This window comes from Tachyglossus aculeatus, chromosome 27 (genome assembly GCF_015852505.1).
Source record: "Tachyglossus aculeatus isolate mTacAcu1 chromosome 27, mTacAcu1.pri, whole genome shotgun sequence".
Lineage (NCBI taxonomy): Eukaryota > Metazoa > Chordata > Mammalia > Monotremata > Tachyglossidae > Tachyglossus > Tachyglossus aculeatus.
The window spans coordinates 3,497,186-3,517,221 of record NC_052092.1 but is presented as its reverse complement, the minus strand read 5'-3'; the positions used below and the strand labels follow the sequence as shown (position 1 = coordinate 3,517,221).

The following is a 20,036-nucleotide window of genomic DNA, read 5'->3' as shown; positions in this document are numbered from 1 at the left end:
TACTCGGAACCGGCAGCCGGCCTCCCAAAGAACCACCCCAGAAAAGATGGAATGGGAAAAGGAGACTACGATAAAGTGCAAGACCTAAGTGGGGAAAAGGCTGAAAGGAGGAGCTAAATCCACTAAGAGGCCTGGAGGCTGTTTACAGACACTCTAATAAGGATCCAAGGGTAGGGGGGAATATTCATGCCAAAGAACCAAAACAAACAAACAAAGTCAGGCAATCCGATGAAAAGACAACTGATGAGGGAAAGAGGTCAGAGTTCAAAAGCCATCCATTCACAAATAGACGGCTGGCTCTGGAGACTGCAAGGAGAGAAGAGTCAGAGGGCAAAAAGGACATGTGCACAAACTCCAAAAGGAAGGGGAATGATATCTCTCTCTGGGCATCGACTCCTAAAATAATAATCTTAATTTTTTTTAATTATGGTATTTGTTAAGTGTTTACTATGTGGCAGGCACTGTTAGTAGGCCCTGGGGTAGGTAAAAGCTAATCAGGTTGGAGTCAATCTCCTTTTCACAGATGAGGTAACTGAAGCAGAGAGAAGTACTTGCCCAAGGTCACACAAATAGCAGACAAGTAGCACAGCTGGGATTAGAACCCAAGTCTCTTTCCTTTTTGGGGGGTATTTGTTAAGCGCTTACTATGTGCCAGGCACTATCCTATGCACTGGGGTAGATACAAGCTAATCAGGTTGGTCACAGCCCATGTCCCACATGGGGGCTCACAGTTAATCCCCACTTTACAAATGAGGAAACTGAGGCCCAGAGAAGTGAAGTGACATCCAAAGTCACATGGCAGAGCCAACTCTAGAACCCAGATCCTCTGACTCCCAAGTCCGAGCTCTTTCCAACATATCCCAAGCAAGAACTCACTGAGGAAGTCGATGGAGCTGCTGAGTAATTCCGATCTCTGAGGACCAAAAATTAGATGTTGGGCAGATTGGTTTCTTGTCAACAGAACCGCCTCAAAGCCCAATCAATCAATCGGTCGTATTTATTACTATTATTATTATCAAGTGCTGATAATAATCTTGATTATTATCGTTTCCGACTCATAACCACTCTATGAATATATTTTCTCCAGAACATCCTATCTTCTGCCATAATCCGTAACCTTACTAAGGGTTCTTCCGTTATCCTTGCTACGGTCTCTATCCATCTAGCTGCTGGTCTGCCTCTTCCATGTTTTCCCTGGACTTTTTATTTATTCAGTGCTTATTGTGTGCCAAGCAGTGTACTAAGCGCTTGCACGAGAAATGGACAGGCTGTTTTAAAACATGTCGATGAACTTCCAGGAGCTGACATTCTACTGGGTGCAGAGCACAGGACTGAGAACTTGACTGAAGCCACGTGGCCTAGTGGGTAGAGCCCAAACCTGGGAGTCAGAACCTGGGTTCTAATCCTGACTCTGCCACTTGTCGGCTGTGTGACCTTGGGCCTGTCACTTCACTTCTCTGTGCCTCAGTTACCTCTGTAAAATGGGGATTGAGACTGTGAGCCCCATGTGAGACAGGGACAGCCTCCAACCTGATTAGCTTGTACTGACCCCAGTGCTCAGAACAGTGCATGGCACGTTGTAAGCGCTTAACAACCATTAAAAAAAAAAAAGAGCCTGGGAGAGTCCAATACAGATTCCTGCTCCTACGCTAGGGATCTGCCCCGCTCCCTCCCGCACTGCCCGATCTTGGTCCTCCCAGGAGAAAGATGGAATCATCCTAGACTGTAGCCAAGCGTGATTCCCACCTCCCAGCCCCTTAATGGCAGAAGGGTGCGGGGTTCGAGCCACAATCTTCCTTCCAAACAAGCCGTGTGGCTCTAAGGGCCCCATTTCATTGGCGGGGTCCATCTCCCCCACCGGCCTTTCCTGTGCTTGGTGATTCTCAGCCCGCACCCCCTCCGGCCGCTGAAGCCATTACGTGCCTGCTTCGAGACATTCCAAGCCCAAAAAGGGGAAAGGCGGATAAAGGAAAACACCTCCAAGTTCGATCCGCAGGAGAGGTGAACCAGGGAACATAATGGGCTTTTAGTGTCCGACATTCCAGGACAGGCCTCGGTCTGTTTACAAGAACCCGGGTCCTGCACTGTTTCAGCCTTCCACCGGACTCACGGTCTCTATTTGCCTGAGATCCGTTTCATTTTATTTCTTTCTCTTCCCTTTCTAGAGCCCCCGTCCTTGTTGGCATAACAACTTCGGTTGCAGAGATGGTTGGGAATTCTATCTGCTCATCACCCGACCACAAGGCTTTAAACTACTCCAGCCTGACTCCTGAGGCACCTCCTAATTGGGGTTTCCTCTATCCCACTCCTGACATTTACGTTCAGAGCGACAGACTGGATTATAGATTTATCAGTCCTTGTCAATGGCCCTGGGCGATTTCTAGCTTCGTCACACTTTAGGTGTTTACCTCCTTCCCGAGCTCCACTATCTTAGCAGGGACTGTAAAACAGCAGTCATCCTCTTTGTATTCTTTTTTTTCCCCACCTGTCAGAGGGGCTCAGCTATCCTGGAGCTCTGCAGAACAGTAGGATGGGAAGAAGTCTGCTCTCCTTTCTTCTCAGACTGAGATCAGGTGAATATGTCTCACCTGAAGATCTTATAACTATCCCACTGCTTAGTACAGTCCTTGGCACCTAGTAAGCGCTTCACAAATACCATCTGACAGACAATCGAAGCCACTGGCCGAGGGACGGTTTTTATCAGGCGCTTCCTGTGTTCAGAGCACCAGGCGAAGCACTCAGGAGAGTGCGAAGAACCAGTGTCGGTAGATGCATTCCCAGCCTGCAGTGAAACTGCGGTCTAGGCAGGGTAACAGACATTAGTATAAGTGAACGGATGACGGATCTGGATGCGAGTACCGCGGATCTGAGGGTTAGGCAGATTTATTGCTGAACTGTACTTTCCAAACGCTCAATAAATGATTGAATGAATGAATACCGAATGCCCATACGTCACGGGTCCACCAGGATTACATCGTTTTCATGGCGGAGTGGGGGTGAGAAAAGGTGTGGGGTTCGGGTTTCCAGGCTCCTCAGGGTTTGAGCACTGCCCTCCCTGGTGGAGCACCTCGTGCAGTGCTCTGGACACAGTGAGCGCGCCGTAGATACCACCGATCACTGCGCAAAGAGGCCCCAGGTGAAGGAAGGGATTAGGGACACTTACTTCATCTCCAGGACTTCTTCCAGGTGCTTCCTCCGCTCGGCTCGCAGGCTGGTCAAGTGGCTCTCCTTTTCCGCCAGGGACTGTTGGGTGGACGACAGTTTGGATCGCATGGACTCCAGTTCCTGCCTCACCTTCTCCATGGCCACCATCAGCTCTTCCACCTGGCCCCCAGGAGAAGAGAGAAAAGAGCAGCGTGGCTTACTGGAGAGAGCACGGGCCTGAAGTCAGAAGGACCTGGGTTCTAATCCCAGCTCCGCCACGTGTCTGTGTCTTGGGCAAGTCACTTCATTCATTCATTCAATTGTATTTATTGAACGCTTGCTGTGTGCAGAGCACTGTAATAAGCGCTTGGGAAGTACAAGTTGGCAACATATAGAGACGGTCCCTACCCAACAACGGGCTCTTCTCTGGCTCTCAGTTACCTCGTCTGGAAAAAAGGGTTTAAGAGTGTGAGTCCCATGTGGGATGGGGCTGTATCCAACCTAACTTGTATCTATCCCAGCGCTTAGAACAGTGCTTGGAACATAGTAAGCCCTACTGAGAGCTCACCTCCTCCAGGAGGCCTTCCCAGACTGAGTCCCTTCCTTCCTCTCCCCCTCGTCTCCCTCTCCATTCCCCACATCTTACCTCCTTCCCTTCCCCACAGCACCTGTATATATATATATATATATATATATATATATATATATATATATATATGTGTGTGTTTGTACATATTTATTACTCTATTTATTTTACTTGTACATATCCATTCTATTTATTTTATTTTGTTAGTATGTTTTGGTTTTGTTCTCTGTCTCCCCCTTTTTAGACTGTGAGCCCACTGTTGGGTAGGGACTGTCTCTATATGTTGCCAACTTACACTTCCCAAGCGCTTAGTACAGTGCTCTGCACACAGTAAGTGCTCAATAAATACGACTGATTGATTGATTGATTAATAAGTACCATAGTCATTATCAGTATTAGAAGAGTGGACAAGGGAGATCAGGAGGGACCAAAGGGAAGGGCTGACGGGACTGGAGTTGGCGAGAGGTCATCAGGGAATCGGAGCGGTAGTGTCCGATTGGAAATAGACAAGGAGGTGAGAGTGTTGTTGGGAGATCTTGGATCCGTTTCCAAAGCCGCAGGGCGGAAGGAGCCACGGCGGATGACTCTCAGGCCTCGTGAGATAACCAGCATTTCAGCTTCTGTTGGAAGGGAGGAGGACATCCAGGTTTCCCCTTCTTCTCAGCCCAAAGGAAGGGGCAAGAATAACGATCCAAGGAACTAATGAATCGACCCACCTCTGTCATTCATTCCTTCATGCATTCAATCGTATTTATCGAGCGCTTACTGTGTGCAGAGCACTGTACCAAGCGCTTGGGAGTGGACAGTCAGCTGTGTGACTTTGGGCAAGTCACCTAACTTCTCTGTGCCTCAGTTACCTCATCTGTAAAATGGGGATTAAAACTGTGAGCCCTCCGTGGGACAACCTGACCACTTTGTAACCTCCCCAGTGCTTAGAACGGTGCTTTGTACATAGTAAGTGCTTAAAAAATACCACCATCATTATTATTATTATTATTATTACAGTAGAACAATAAACAGATGCTTTCCCTACCCACGATGAGTTTCAACAAGGTGGTCATGCGGGTCATGGCACCAGGCCCGGGTCACCACCCGAAGTGAGAGATGGGAAAGGACGGCGGAACCCAGTGCCCGTCCGACCGGCTGGTGACCTAAAGCCCCGACAAAGCCCTCCTTTCCCTTCCCCAACTCCCTTGTGCATCACCCTGACTTGCTCCCTTTATTCATCCCCCTTCGCAATCCCCCCAGCATTTATGTCTATATTCGTCATTTATTTATTCCTATTAACGCCTGTCTCCCTCTAGACTGTACGCTTGTTGTGGGACAGGAATGTGTCTGCTTATTGTTCTACTGTCTCTTCCAAGTGCTTAGTACGCTACTCTGCACACAGTAAGTGCTCAATAAATATGACTGACTGACCCATCACTGCCCGGGAGGCAGCTGTCAGACTGGAGCCTGAGGCATCCAGGAAGGAGCCTTAGTTCTCCATCCAAACCAGGCCCTTCCTGACTGTGCTGTTCACTCCTTCCTGAAGAGCTGCTGGAAATAGAATGGATGATTGCTTGCCCTGAATCTGGACAAGAGAGGTGAGCAATGAGAGAAAAGGGAGGGAGGAAAATCATGTGTGAAGAACAACTACAGGAGAGAGAGAGAGGGAGAGAGAGAGAAAGAGAAAAGAGCCCAGTGGAAAGAGCCCAGGTTTGGGAGTCAGAAAGACCTGGTTCTAATCCCGGCTCCGCCAACCGTATCTGCTGTTTGACTTGCGGCAAGTCACTTCAATTCTCCTTGCCCCAGTTCCCTCATCTGTAAAATGGGATTAAGACTGTGAGCCCCATGTGGGACATGGACTGTGTCCAGCCCGATTATCTTGTATCTACCCCAGTGCTAAGGACACTGCCTGGCACATAGTAAGCACTTAACAAATACCATAGCCGTCATCGCCATCATTCTAATCCTGCTGCTTGTCTACTGTGTGACCCTGGGCAAGTCACTTCACTTTTCTGTCCCTCAGTTACCTCATCTGGAAAATATGGACTATGACTGTGAGCTCCACGCAGGACAGAGACTGTGTCAAACCTGATTAGCTTGCATCCACCCCAATGCTTAGCAGTGCCTGGTATACATAATAAGCACTAGCAAATAATTAAAAAAGGGAACTGGGTGATGGGGCGGGCAGATGCCCAGAAAAGGGCATGAGGGACCAAAGGGGCCAAGGTGATGGAGCCCTACCCACTGTTGGGTGATGGGCCTTCATCTGATTTCTTCTGGCAACATTTTTTTTTTAAATGAGGGGCAAGGGGTGTGCCAACCACAAAACATCTGTTTAAAACAAAAAGTAACCTCATCTAAGCCAGCAGCCAGCCAACTGCAACAATCATAAGGGCTCATGTCAGTTTGCTACTTGCCAAGACGGGATCTTTGTGGCAATAAACCTTTTCTTAATTAGCCCGGGATGGGGGGGCGGGGGAGGGGAGGGGGAGGGTCGCTCCGCCCCCCGGGCACGCACCGAGCTCTGTGGACTCGCTGGGCGTGGACCCGCAGCGTGACCAATCTGGATTGTGCCCTGTGCTAACGGGTCCCGGAGCCCCGCGCGTTGGGTGGCCACGGCTTCTCAGCTCCGGGGGCCCGAGGCGGATTCCGTTCTTGAGGGACCGGAATGTTGGACTTCTCAGATCATTTCGGCCGCTGCCGCCGAGTGGTTTGCTCGGCCCCAGCTTGGCATCCCTCCCTGCCCCGAGCCGGCCCCAGGTGCTTTGGGTGAGGGCACCTCCTTCAATGGGTGGCTACGGCTCGCTCATCTCGGGAAGCGGCAGGTGGGAAGGCACGGGCCTGGGTGACAATCCCGGCTCCGCTGACTTGTTCCCTTTGCTCTTTCCCCAGTCCCGGCCCCACATAAGCACATATCTGTCATTTCATTTATTTGTATTGATGTCTATCTGCCCCCCCTCTACACTCTCAGCTCATTGTGGGCAGGGAACATCATGTTTATTGTTGTATGGTACTTTCCCAAGCCCTTAGTACAATGCTCTGCATACACTAAGCACTCAATAAATACGACAATGAATGGATGCCACCTGCTTGCTGCGTGACCTTGGGAAAGTCACTTGACTGCTCTGGGCCTTGGTTGCCTCAACTTCAAAAAGGTGATGAAATCCATGTCTCCCTCCCGCTTGTACTGTGAGCCCCAAGTGAGACAGGGGCTGTGTCTGATCTGATTTATCTTGGTTCTTCCTCAAGGCTCATTCCATAATAAGTGCTTAAAAAAAAACCCCACAATTTTCATTACTATTACTGAGAAGCAGTGAGGCCTAGTGGGAAGAGCACAGTTCTGGCTTCTAACCTTAGCTCTGCCACTTGCCTGTTTTGTAACCTTAGGCCAGTCACTTAGCTACTCCCTCAGCTTCCTCATCTGTAAAATGGAAATTAAATGGGAACGGGAACGGCTTCTCCCTCCTTAGACTACGGACCCCATGTGGGATTGGGTCCGCATCTTGTTTCTACCCGAGGGTTTAGTACAGTGTTTGGTGGAAAGCAAATGCTTAACAAATACCACAATTATTATTATTCCCATCTGCAGTTGGTGACTGTAAAGGCCTAGGTATAAGTGATAAATCACTCCATGTTGTGCACACACAGAGAGGTTTTGTGTCCTGAGATATACGGAGAATTCAGAACTGGGAGTCAGAAAACTGGACTAAGTCCTGGGGAGATATAAGATAAACAGTAAGATAACCAGTAGGCGCTTAATAAATACCATCCACTTCTACCGATACTACCACTACTAGGACTACGGCTACTAAAACTATTAATCAATCATTCATTCATTCAATCATATTTATTGAGCGCTTACTGTGTGCAGAGCACTGTACTAAGTGTTTGAATCATCAGTACTAATGGCATTAATGCTATTTCTACCACAGTTGCTACTACTATTACTACTACCATTACTACAACTGCTACTACTTCTACTCCCGGCTCCACCAATTGTCAGCTGTGTGACTTTGGGCAAGTCACTTCACTTCTCTGTGCCTCAGTTACCTCATCTGTAAAATGGGGATTAAGACTTGTGAGCCCCCCGTGGGACAACCTGATCACCTTGTAACCTCCCCAGCGCTTAGAACAGTGCCTTGCACATAGCAAGTGCTTAATAAATTCCACCATTATTATTATTATTACTACTGGTGTGTAAATCAATCAATGGACTAATGGTATTTATTGAGGGCTTTCTGCGTGCAGAGCACTGTACTAAGCACTTGGGAAAGGACATTACAACAGAGTCGGTAGAGACATTCCCTGCAACAAGCTCACATTCTAGAGGGGAAGACAGAAATCAATCAATCATATTTATTGAGCGCTGTGCTCAGAGCGCTGTACTGAGTGCCCGGGAGAGGACAATACAACAGAGTTGGTAGAATTGCACCCGGCCCACAGCGATCTTTCAGTCTAGGAAATGGATGCTTGGTGAGAACACCAGAATCCTGGATCTGTCGCCTTGATATCCCACCACTGGACTCTCCCTCTAGACTGTACACTCGTTGAGGGCAGGGATGTGGCTGTTCTATAGTACTCTCCCAAGCGCTTAGTACAGTGCTCCACACTCGGTAAGCCCTCAATAAATATGAGTGACTGACTGACTGATCACATAATGCATCTTGTACATATCTATTCTATTCTATTTTATTTTGTTAGTATGTTTGGTTTTGTTCTCTGTCTCCCCCTTTTAGACTGTGAGCCCACTGTTGGGTAGGGACTGTCTCTATATGCTGCCAACTTGTATTTCCCAAGCGCTTAGTACAGTGCTCTGCACACAGTAAGCGCTCAATAAATATGATTGATGATGATGATGATGATCTTGGCTTGATCTGAATGTCGTCAGCTTTGAAAAGCCTCCCTTCTGGGTATGTTCGTGAGAGACCGCAAGGGGTTAAGACTGCATTTCTTGATAGTTGTTTTTTCAACGGAACACAAACACGTAGGCCTGCAGAAACTGCCTTGGCTCTTTCAAGAGGGTTTTTGCTTTCCGTTGCAGTTTTTTTCTTAGAGAAAACCAAGTGGGAGACCGGGCTTTTAATCCCCGATGAAGAGTGGGTACAGGTGAACAGGACGCGGAACCAGTGATTGATATCAGCACCTACTATGGCTTCCGCCTTCAGGGTGGGAGGGTTGTGGGGTTGCTTTTGGGCTTCGCAGAAAACCACAAGTGTTGATTTTGAGGCAAGTAAATCCTCCTACTCGAAAAGTAAGTGGCACCGGAACGCAAGTGTGATAGTGATCAAAGTTCCCACAAGCGCTGATCTCTCCTAAGGAGAGATGCTGTGGGAATTCTAAATGGTTTGGGGGAGGGCACGCTGTTTTAAATAAATATCTCTTGGAACCGGGGCAGACGATCAAGAGTATTAGCAATTTTTTTTAAAGTGTTGGTTAAGCGCTTACTAGGGGTCAGGCACTGAAATAAGTGCTGGGGTAGATACAAGCTAATCAGGTTGGACACAGTCTGGGTCCCAAATGGGCTCATAGGTTTAATCCCCAATTTGCAGATGAGGGGACTGAGGCACAGAGAAGGTACCTGACTTGCCCAAGGTCACACTGCAGACAAGTGGCGGAGTCAGGATTAGAACCTAGTTCTTTGACTCTCAGGCCCCGGCTCTTTCCATTAGGCCACACTGCTTCTTGTGTTGAAGCATGTATGTATCTAGACAAACACGCACACATATACAACTGCACATACAGATTCAGACCCACGTGTACACCTTCCTGTCCTCCACCACAAACATACACCCACAAGAAGCCAGGCAAAAAAGCTGACTGCCTCTCATCTCACTGATCTACCTTTTCCCAAATTCCCAATTTCAACCATGATGGCTTCCCTTTCCCATCCCACTTCCAGCTCCAAGCTTTCAGGATGGTTTCCGTCACTGACTCGCAGATGCAATTAGAGGGGTTTATTAAAGAAGTAAGGATTCGGGTCAAGAATGGCCCCCTAAATCTATTCCTCTGACCAGTCATCTGAAGCTTCCTTGGCTCTGAGCCTGGGAGAAAGTCCGGAGGTCTGAGGGAATTGCTTCATGGCCTGTGATCTTTCCATTCTTGGAGCACGTTAGCTCAAGAGTTCATTTGTTCCAGTCTCCTGCCGCTGGGCAAAGGGATGACCTAACCCCAAAGGACAGATGCTCTGTGTATTCAGTTTATAATAATCTCCAGAAATGGCCTTCTTTATACTTACTTAATGAGAAGCAGCGTGGCCTAGGTGCTAGAGCCTGGGCCTTGAGGTCAGAAGGATCTGGGTTTTAATCCCGGCTCCGCCACCTGTCCGCTGTGTGACCCTGGGCAAGTCACTTCACTTCTTTGGGCCTTAGTTCCCTCCCCTGCACAACGGGGATTAAGACTGTGAGCCCATGTGGGACAGGGACTGGCTCCAATCCACTTTGCTTGCATCTACCCCAGCGCTTAGTACAATGCCTGGTACATAGGAAGCGCTTACCAGATACCACAATTATTACTAGTAATAGTTTCATCTTAACAGCCCATCCCTGGTAGTGCTTAAGGAGCCTGAAAGACAAGAAGTCCTTTTTATTTTATCGTATTTGTTAAACGCTTATTATGTGGCTAGCATTGTACTAAGCACTGGGGAAGATACAAGCTAATCAGGTTAGACACAGCCCCTGTCCCACGAGGGGCTTCCAGCCTTAATCCCATTTTACAGATGAGGTACCTTAGGCTCAGAGAAGTGAAGTGACTTGCCCAAGGTCACACAGCAAACAAGTAGCAGAGCTGCGATTATAAACTCTTCCTTATGGTTGACCAATTTAAGTCCATTTTCCCTCTTTCATTCCTCATTGGACAGGGAAAAATGGTCAGCATCTTGGTGCTCAAAATTCTTTCCTATAAATCTAGAGAATCATCGCTTGGCCTTCCTGTCAGAGGTGAACAATCCCAACCTTCCTACCGGCATCAATATTCCATTCAATCAATTGCATTTATTAAGCACTTACTACATGCAGAGCACTGCTCTAAGAGCTTGGGAGAATAAAACATAATAATAATAACAATAATAATGGTATTTGTTAAGCACTTACTATGTGCTATGTGCACTGTTCTAAGCACTGGGGGGATACAAGGTGATCAGGTTGTCCCATGTGGGGCTCACAATCTTAATCCCCATTTTACAGATGAGGTAACTGGGGCACAGAGAAGATAAGTCACACAGCTGACAATTGGCAGAGCCGGGATTTGAACCCATGACCTCTGACTCCAAAGCCCGGGCTCTTTCCATTGAGCCACGCTGCTTCTCTCACTTTCTGCTTTCTCACAAGAGAAATTAGCAGACACCTTCCCGGCTCATAATGGTCTTATGGTCTACAGGGGGAGACAGATGTTAATATGAATAACTGAGTGATTTAGAATAAATAATATAAAGATATGTACCTAAGTGCTGCAGGATTGGGGCGAATATCAACTATCCAAAGGTAACATTCCATTCTGCATTTCTGCTGCTGTTTTTCTGACCTTCTCCAGGTTCTTCATCAATGGTATTTACTGAGCGCTTACTATGTGTGGAATACTGTACTAAGCGCTTGGGAGGGTACATACAACAGAGTTGGCAGACACATCTCCTGTCCACAGCAAGCCATCTTCCCGTGGGGATCAAAAGTGGACACAACAACTCTGAGAAGGGTCAGATCAAAGCAGAAGGCTTATTTCCAGCCCCTTGTGGTACAAGCCCTTATTAATACAAGTGCTCTCCCAAGCGCTTAGTACAGTGCCCTGCATGCAATAAGCACTTAATAAATACCACCCAAACCGGACTGGGTTGTTGAAATAACTCTACTACAATACTGACTCTCATTCAGCTTCTGGTCTGCCAAGACCCCCAGATCATGTTCTGTTCTTTGTATATAGCCTTTCTGCACCCTGCAATCACATGGTTTGCTTTTAATTTCTGCTTTCCATCTGTCCCAACTGAACTGCATGGGAACCCACAGCAATAGCCAATAGCTGCCTTGCCCAATTTTCCATCACCCACAAATCCTCAATATCTGCGCCCAAGTTTTCAATAAAGATACGGAATGAGCAGGGGGGATTTGAATCAATCAGCATGCTTTCCTCAGGCATCCTTTTGGCATGATCATAAAGCTCAAAACCCTCTGAAAAGTAGGATGAATAAGCAATTCTCTCCTAGCTCTCAATGACCCTAGATATATCCAGTAATTTCTTCCATTAGATGGTTCATGAAGTATCATTTTATGGTATTTGTTAAGCGCTTCCTATGTGCCAGACACTGTACTAAGCACTCGGGTAGATACAAATTACTCAGGTTGGACACAGTCCATGTCCCACGTGCGGCTCACAGTCTTAATCTCCATTTCCCAGATGAGGGAAGAGTGGCCCAGAGAAGTTACGTGACTTGCCCAAGGTCACACAGCAGACAAGGGGCAGAGTCATGATTAGGACCCAGGTTCTCTGACACCCAGGCCAGGGGTCTTTCCACTAGGCCATGAATATAGAGCTCAGACCACATTACCAAGCGCTTGCGAGAGTCCAGTGCAACAGAGATGGTAGACTCATTCCCTGTCCACAAGGTGCTTACAGCCTAGAGGGGGAGAGAGAGTTATTTGGGGAACCGTTATAGACAAGTGGAGGCTAAGAAAGAAGGCAGAAGGCAGGTAGAGACGCGACCACACCGAAGAATGACAAAATTCCTGGCATCCTTCAAACTCTCTCAGGTTCCAGAAAGCCTTCCCGGAGCAGATGTTCTAAGACACGAATAAAGCCCAGGCCAGAGTTCTGACTTGAGCCTATAATTTAACTGCCTCAAGTAACATATTAGAAAGGAAACGGACTCGGTCTGACAGTGCGTGGAATGCCGGCGGGACCAGATGGCTTGCTTAAATCATGACTTTACAAACCTGTACTCGGGATAACAAGGGAATGACTTACAGCCCTGCCACGGATATGCTTTTTTCCGGATGGAGCGGTGAGGGATTCTGGGTAATGCCAGGGTCTGTGCCTTTGACGTTCTCCCCATCAATTGATCAATCAATGGTATTTACTGAGCGCTTGCCATACTAAGCACTATACTAAGCCCTCAGGAGGGTGCGACATGACAGAAATAGCAGATGCGTTCACCGACCACAATATCCATCCCTTTCCCTCTCACTTGAGTAAGTCGTTGGTCTCTGCGGCCTCTGACGTGGCCGTGGGAAATAATGATAATAATGTTAGCCCCATGTGGGACCTGATCAGTTTGCCCCAGCCTTTAGCAAAAAGCAAGTGCTTAACAAAGATGGGGTTTGGAAGCTCTGCTGACATCTCACCCCTTTCCTACAAACGGGATGGAATTTATCCTCCAGGATCTCCATCATGCTAGATCTGCCTGGGCTTTGGATCTATCTTGGCCTTCCCTGGACAGGATGTGGAACTCTCAGGAGGGGAAGAAGAGCGGCCTCTTCCAAAAGGAAAAGAAGGGTTGACTTTGGAAATCCACTACCAATCACCTCTTCCAAAAGGAAAAAAAGGTTTGACTTTGGAAATCCACTACCAATCAATGCTATTTATCGATCATTTGACTGTGCAGAGCACACTACTAAACACTTGGGAGAATCCAATACGACAGAATTGGTAGATACGTTCCCCGCCCTATCAATCTATGAAGGGTATTTATTGATCACCTATTATGTGCAGAGCACTGTACTAAGCACTTGGGAGAGTCCAAAACAACAGAATTAGCAGATGTGTTCCCTGCCCATAACAAGTGCCTGCAAGGAGCTTACAGTTTAGAGGGGGGCAAAGACATTAAGGCAGATTACGGCTACGTACAGAACTGCTGTGGGGCTGAGGAAATTTATTGAGCGCTTACTATGTGCAAAGCACTGTTCTAAGCTCTGGGGAGGTTACAAGGTGATCAGGTTGTCCCACGGGGGGCTCACAGTCCTAATCCCCATTTTACAGATGAGGGAACTGAGGCCCAGAGAAGTGAAGTGACTTGCCCAAAGTCACACAGCTGACAATTGGCAGAGCCGGGATTTGCACCCATGTCCTGTGACTCCAAAGCTCGTGCTCTTTTCCACTGAGCCAGGCTGCTTCTCTACGCTTAGCATAAGCACTTAGAACTGTCCTTGGCATACAGAAAGTGCTTAACAAATACCATAATAATTATTATATCAGATCAGTTGCCAAGGGGGAAGAATCCAAATGGCAGAAGGGGGGAAAATAAATGATCTGTGGCGTAGAATGGCACAGATGCCCAGACATCCTTCCTCGATCTTAAATCTCGGGATTTCAAACAGACATTTTCGGAGTGGAGTGTCTGGTCCGTTATTTCTAGCAACGTGAAATCACCCCCTCGGGGGTTTCCAGCTCCTCTCCAAAGGCTCTGTGAATCCCGGGAAATCAGTAAGTCTCCAGTGATTTACTGAATGGCCGTGGTTGTCCTCCATCTAACAAGATGACGACGCTGAGGGTGAATTTTAGACATGGGGGTAGGTGGGGCTGAAAAGGCTCAGTGAATTAGCAACAGCCTCCACCACACTAAACCCACACAAAACACTGTCCTCTCTTGCGGAGCCTTGTTGGGTGGTGGTTACTGCTTTCAAGTTTATTCATATTAATGTCCACCTCTCCCTCTAGTCTGTAAGCTCATATGGGCAGGGTACAGGTCTATTAATTCTGTTGTATTGGACTCTCCCAAGCACTTAGTACAATGTTCTGTACGTAGTAAGTGCTCAATAAATACCAGTCAGTCAGTCAGTCAATTGTATTTATTGAGCGCATACTGTGTGTGCTGTTATAAGTGCTTGGGAGAGTAAGATATAACAACAGATAATAACAGATAATAACATTCTTTGCCCACAACAAGTTTACAGTCTAGAGGGGAAAAAGGACATTAACATAAATGAATAAATTACCACTGATTAATTGATTCAGTTCTGAATCGTGAATCTGGATGTTTTTGTGTCTCTTCACTTCTCTGTGCCTCAGTTACCTCATTTGTAAAATGCGGATTAGGCCTATGAGCCCTATGTGGAACAGGGTCTGTATCCAACCTGATTTGCTTGCATCCACCCCTGTGCTTAGAATCAATCAATCAATCAATCGTATTTATTGAGCGCTTACTGTGTGCAGAGCACTGTACTAAGCGCTTGGGAAGTACAAGTTGGCAACATAGTACAAGTTGGCAATAAGTTAGAACAGTCCAGGGCACACAGTAAGCGCTTAACAAATAACACAATTATTATTATTATTATTCTTAACGTCTCTGCGCCTTAGCTCCCTCAACTGTAAAATAGTGATTAAATACCTGTCCTCCCTCCTACTTTGACTGTGAGCCCCATGCAGGACAGGGATTGGGTCTGACCTAATTAACTTGTACATATCACAGTGCTCAAATAGTGTTTGACATATAGTAAGCGCTTAACAAATACCATAAAAAAAACACATGAAATCAGAAAGCTCTCAGAAATGCCTGTCTCACGTCCCAGGGGAGAACGATTGGGAGTGGGAAGCTTTTTAAGAGATGAGCAAATCTACGTGAGTTTCCCTTCCGCTATCCAGAGACCTCCATCTGGGAACCACATGAAGGATGAGGCCAGATCTGAAATTTTTCGCCTGGGACCGTTTTCCCCGCAGAGGGGATCAGAGGAGGGGGTGATCAGCCTGAGGCGAAGCTCTCCAAATAGCTCTCCATGCTCTGGCCATATTTTTTCCTCAGTATTAGGCTCAGAGGGTGAGCAAATCGGGTGCGATTTCTTTAGGCTCCAAGGATTTGACCTCCAACCAAAATACAACCCATGTTCAATGGGCTCCCCTATCTCCTCTCCTCCTGGCTCAAAATTTTTGCTTTACGAAGGATCCCATAAAACTTTCACTCCGGTCGCCCCAGACTATTCTGCAGACACCCACAGATCTGGCTTTCTCGACTGCCAAGGTTCCGGAAGAAATGATCAACCTGACGTTCTCCTCCTCTGTTGATACTGGAGATGTTTACAGAGTTTTCCCTGGTCTTTTCCGGGTTCGTGATTGGGACCTTGCATTTATAAGTTAAAAATTATTTTTGGCTCCTGATTGAGTGGGGGAAAGGTAGGGGGAAAGTAAACAAGGGTTTCAAGACCATAGTGGAAATACTGATGATGATGATAATACTCACGGAAGTATTTGTTAAGCACTTAATCTATGTCAAGGCATCACGTTAAGCACTGGGGAAGAGGAGGAAGATAGGATATAATTAGGTCAGATGCTGCTCCTGTCCCATTCGGTTTTATAATCTAAACAGTAGGTTGGGAGCCACTATCTTCACCTCATTTTATAGAGGAAGCAGCACAGCCTAGCGTGTAGAGCACAGGCCTGGCCCTCAGAAGGACCTGGGTTCCAATTCCGCCTCTGCCACTTGTCTACTGGGTGATGTTGGGTAAGTCACGTCACTTCTCTGGGCCTCGGTTACCACACCTATAAAATGGGGATTAAGACTGTCAGCCCCATGTGGGACAGGGACTGTGTCTGACCTGATTAGCTTGTATTCAGTCATTCATTCAATCGTATTTACCGAGCGCTTACTGTGTGCAGAGCACTGTACTAAGCGCTTTGGAAGTACAAGTTGGCAACATATAGAGACGTCCCCTACCCAACAACGGGCTCACAATCTAGAAGGGGGTATCTACCATAATGCTTGTCACACAGCAAGCTGTTAACAAATACCATTATAATTGCTATTATTATTATTATTAGGTGCAGAATGGTGAGAGCAAAGTGCACAGAGGCCAGGCCTGGGAGTTAAAAGAACCTGGATTAGAATCCCGGCTCCATCACTTGTCAGCTATGTGACCATGGCAAGTCACTTCACTTCTCTGTGCCTCAGTCACAGCATCTGTAAAATGGGGATTAAGACTGTGAACCCCACGTGTGGACTGTGTCCAACCTGATTACTTTGTATCCACCCCAGTGCTTAGTACAGTGCCTGGCATATAGTAAACACATAACAAATCCCCCCCACACCCCGCCAAAAACAGGCTCCCAGTTTTAAGTACCTCATTGGAGAAGTCTGAGAAGCGCCAGCTTCAAACTACCTCCTTCCCCTACATTAGTTCTGGTTTGGGTCCTGATTCCTAACCCCAAGGCTCCGCGGAGCTTTGAAGACATCCTTTACGTTGAACTCCCTAATGCTTGCTGATGTTCCCCAAACCCTCGGGTCGGACTAGAATGTCCAAAACCAAACTGAAAACCAAGTTGACTCTCTCTGCTCTTGAGAGTTTGTCGGGCCGGGTGGAGCAAGATGGAATTTCGGTTCATCTTCTGCGTCAGTTTAAGCCTCGGTGCTTCTTGAACTTATTTGGGAGGTTTCCATTAATAGCCGGGCCGTACGGCAATCATATTGGGCTGCCATCACCACAGGCGGACTGTATCGGGCTGGAAGTCTATACGGCATACATCTTTCCGACATCAAAGGCTGTCGGAGTCTAAATAGAGAGAATTCTGCCCCGGCTGGGACCCAGACGTTCAACTTCTCCCCACGAGCCGGAGAGGGCAGAGTTCTTATGAACTGGCGGAGCGTCCTTTGAAGTTCCTGCCTGTTTGTGGGCTGTGGTGGTGTTTGTTTGGTAGTTAGCTGTCACTGTGGGGGCAGACATGACGTGATCACGGCTTCGGGCCCGCTGACTAATTGCCGAACCGGTCTCTGTAAACGGAAGTGAAGCAGCGTGGCCTGGTGGACAGAGCCCGGACCTGGGACCACGTGTCTGCTGTGTGACCTTCAGCAAGTCACTTCACTTCTCTGGGCCTCAGTTACCTCATCTATCAAAATGGGGATTAAGAGTGTGAGCCCCATGTGGGATAGGGACTATGTCCAACCTAATTAGCTTGTATCTACCCCGGAGATTAGAACAATGATTAGCACATAGTAAACACTTAACAAGTCTTGTCTGTCTTTGCCGTTGAGTTTTCTCCGACCCATCGCGACACCACGGACTCATCCCGCCCAGAACGCCCCACCTCCATCTGCAATCGTTCTGGGACTGTATCCACAGAGTACATTACGATTATTACTATCATTATTATTATTATGCACATGGAGATTCCTGGCACTTAAATGATCGTTCTAATAATGACTGTGATTACTTGTTAAGCACTCGCTCTGGGCCAAGTCCTGCATTTTCTCCTACTCCCTTCTGCATCACCCTGCTTTGCTCCCTCTTTTCATCCCCACATACCCCAACACCACAGCACTCATGTCCACATCTGTCATTCATTCATTTATATTAATGTCTGCCTTCCCCTCCAGACTGTAAGGTCGATGTGAGCAGGGAACGCGCCACTAATTCTGTCGTATTCTCTCCCAAGTTCTTAGTCCAGTGCTCTGCACCCGGTAAGTGCTCAGTAAACACTATCAGCTGACTGATTTCCTACAGTACCGGCAGCAAACATCCTCACAATTGAAGGGGTGGAGGACAAGGTCCACGCTGGGCCCCCGCCTTTATCGTCAGAGGGCGGCCAGTTGACCTATGTCAATCCCAACTCGAAGGGAGGGCATAATGATAATGACAATCGTTAAGCGCTTTCTATGTTCAGGCACTGTACTAAGTGCCGGTGTAGATACCTGATACAGTCCCAGTCCCACACGGGGCTCTCCGCCTAGAATCCCCATTTCACAGATGAGGAAACTGAGGCCCAGAGAAGTGAAGTGACAGTGTCACCCAGAAGGCTCTGCCACTTGTCTGCTCTGGGACCATGGGCAAGTCACTTCACTCCTCTGGGCCTCGGTTTCCTCACAGTGCTAAGCGCTTAGTACAGTGCTCTGCACACAGTAAGCCCTCAATAAATACAATTGAATGAATGAATAAAATGGGGATTACGACCACCAAGCCCCATGTGGGATATGGACTGTGTCCACCCTGATTAGTTTGTATGGAGAAGCAGCATGGCTCAGTGGAAGGAGCCCGGGCTTTGGAGTCAGAGTTCATGGGTTCAAATCCTGGCTATGCCAACTGTGAGCTGTGTGACTTTGGGCAAGGCAAAGAACTACTCTGTGCCTCAGTTACCTCATCTGTAAAATGGGGATTAAGACTGTGAGCCCCCCGTGGGACAACCTGATCACCTTGTAACCTCCCCAGTGCTTAGAACAGTGCTTTGCACATAGTAAACGCTTAATAAATGTCATCATTATTATTATTATTACCTACCCCAGAGCTTAGTACAGTGCCTGGCTCACAGTAAGCGTTTAACAAATACTGTGAAAAAAAATATAGGGGAGCATTTTAGGCGATGATCCCGCTGATCAGGCTGAACCGTTTATTCACCCAGCAGACACCTCAGTGATTTTATAAACCTGCCGACCTGTTTCTCAGCATTGGTCCTGGCTGATTCCTCTTGTGCCAGCACCATTTCCCGCTCTGCAGTGATCTGCACGCTCTCCCTTAGTGCTTCTTCCAGCTCCTCAATCCTGTCATCCTTCTTTCGGAGGTTGTCCTGGAAAATGACGGAGACCGGGTGAGGTAGACGACAACCCCAAAAGAGAGCCCGCTTAGGAGAAGGCAGGACGGGCGAGGACCCGCTCCAGGAGAGGGAAAAAAAAAAAAGATCCGTAGCCAGGAGATCTTCGGGAAAAAAGGAAGCGAGGAAGAGAGGAGTGAAGCGGCAGGACGGAGAGTTGAGGAGCGAGTTAGTAAAAGCGAGAGAAGCGTCCGACGCCCTCTTCTCTACTCACTGGGAGCCGACGGGGTTGCTTTTGTTAGCATGGAGAGCGGGGTGGGGGGGAATGCGTGGTTGGTTAAAGAGCATGGAGGCTTTCTGGGCCTCATTCCCTCCATTTCCTTCCCGTGCAACCCCGTCTTCTCAGCCTGGCCACACAGAAGGGCCTGCCTCTCTACCTTTCTGTCTTCTCATGGACAACGGTTTGGTCAACCCATTAGGCGCTGAGGAAAAGGAATGGGAGGGTGCTCCTCTGCCTTCAGGAAAGGCCCTTCTTGCCTTGATTACTTCGGAATTACTGGAGAGGCCGACCCCAACTTTGAGGGAAGTCTGGCTTTGCTGTTTCGAACTGTGTCCGGGAGGCCCCTGGAGATCAAATTCCCAACAGGAGGTGTATCTCAGGAAGCGGGGGGGCGCCGACTGAAGCTCAAACAGGCCCCTGACCCGTCTCGGGAGAACAGAAGGCGGGAGCAGTTTCAGAGGCGTGAGGACTGATGGTTGGTGTTTTCGGGGGACACTGGGGGGCTGGAATCCGGACAGTCCGACGGGATCCTCTGCGACCCTATCTTGACGAGCGTGATGGGCCCGGACGTTTGGAAAAAGGTGGGTGGCTGCTTCTAAGTGGGTCAGG

At 47.9% G+C, this 20,036-nt stretch overlaps 1 protein-coding gene across 7 annotated transcripts in view; it reads right to left on the bottom strand.

Moving 5' to 3' along the window:
- The window catches only part of ERC1 (ELKS/RAB6-interacting/CAST family member 1), a 276,795-nt gene that overhangs the window by 109,072 nt on the left and 147,687 nt on the right, over positions 1-20,036 (bottom strand). For 6 of the 7 annotated variants that reach the window (XM_038767705.1, XM_038767706.1, XM_038767707.1 and 3 more), the window contains 2 exons: positions 19,052-19,183; positions 3,164-3,324 (listed from right to left, as the gene is read on the bottom strand). In XM_038767705.1, the coding sequence (XP_038623633.1) occupies positions 3,164-3,324; positions 19,052-19,183 (293 nt within the window). The remainder of the gene's footprint in view (positions 1-3,163; positions 3,325-19,051; positions 19,184-20,036) is intronic. The other variant, XM_038767710.1, reaches the window with a different exon arrangement.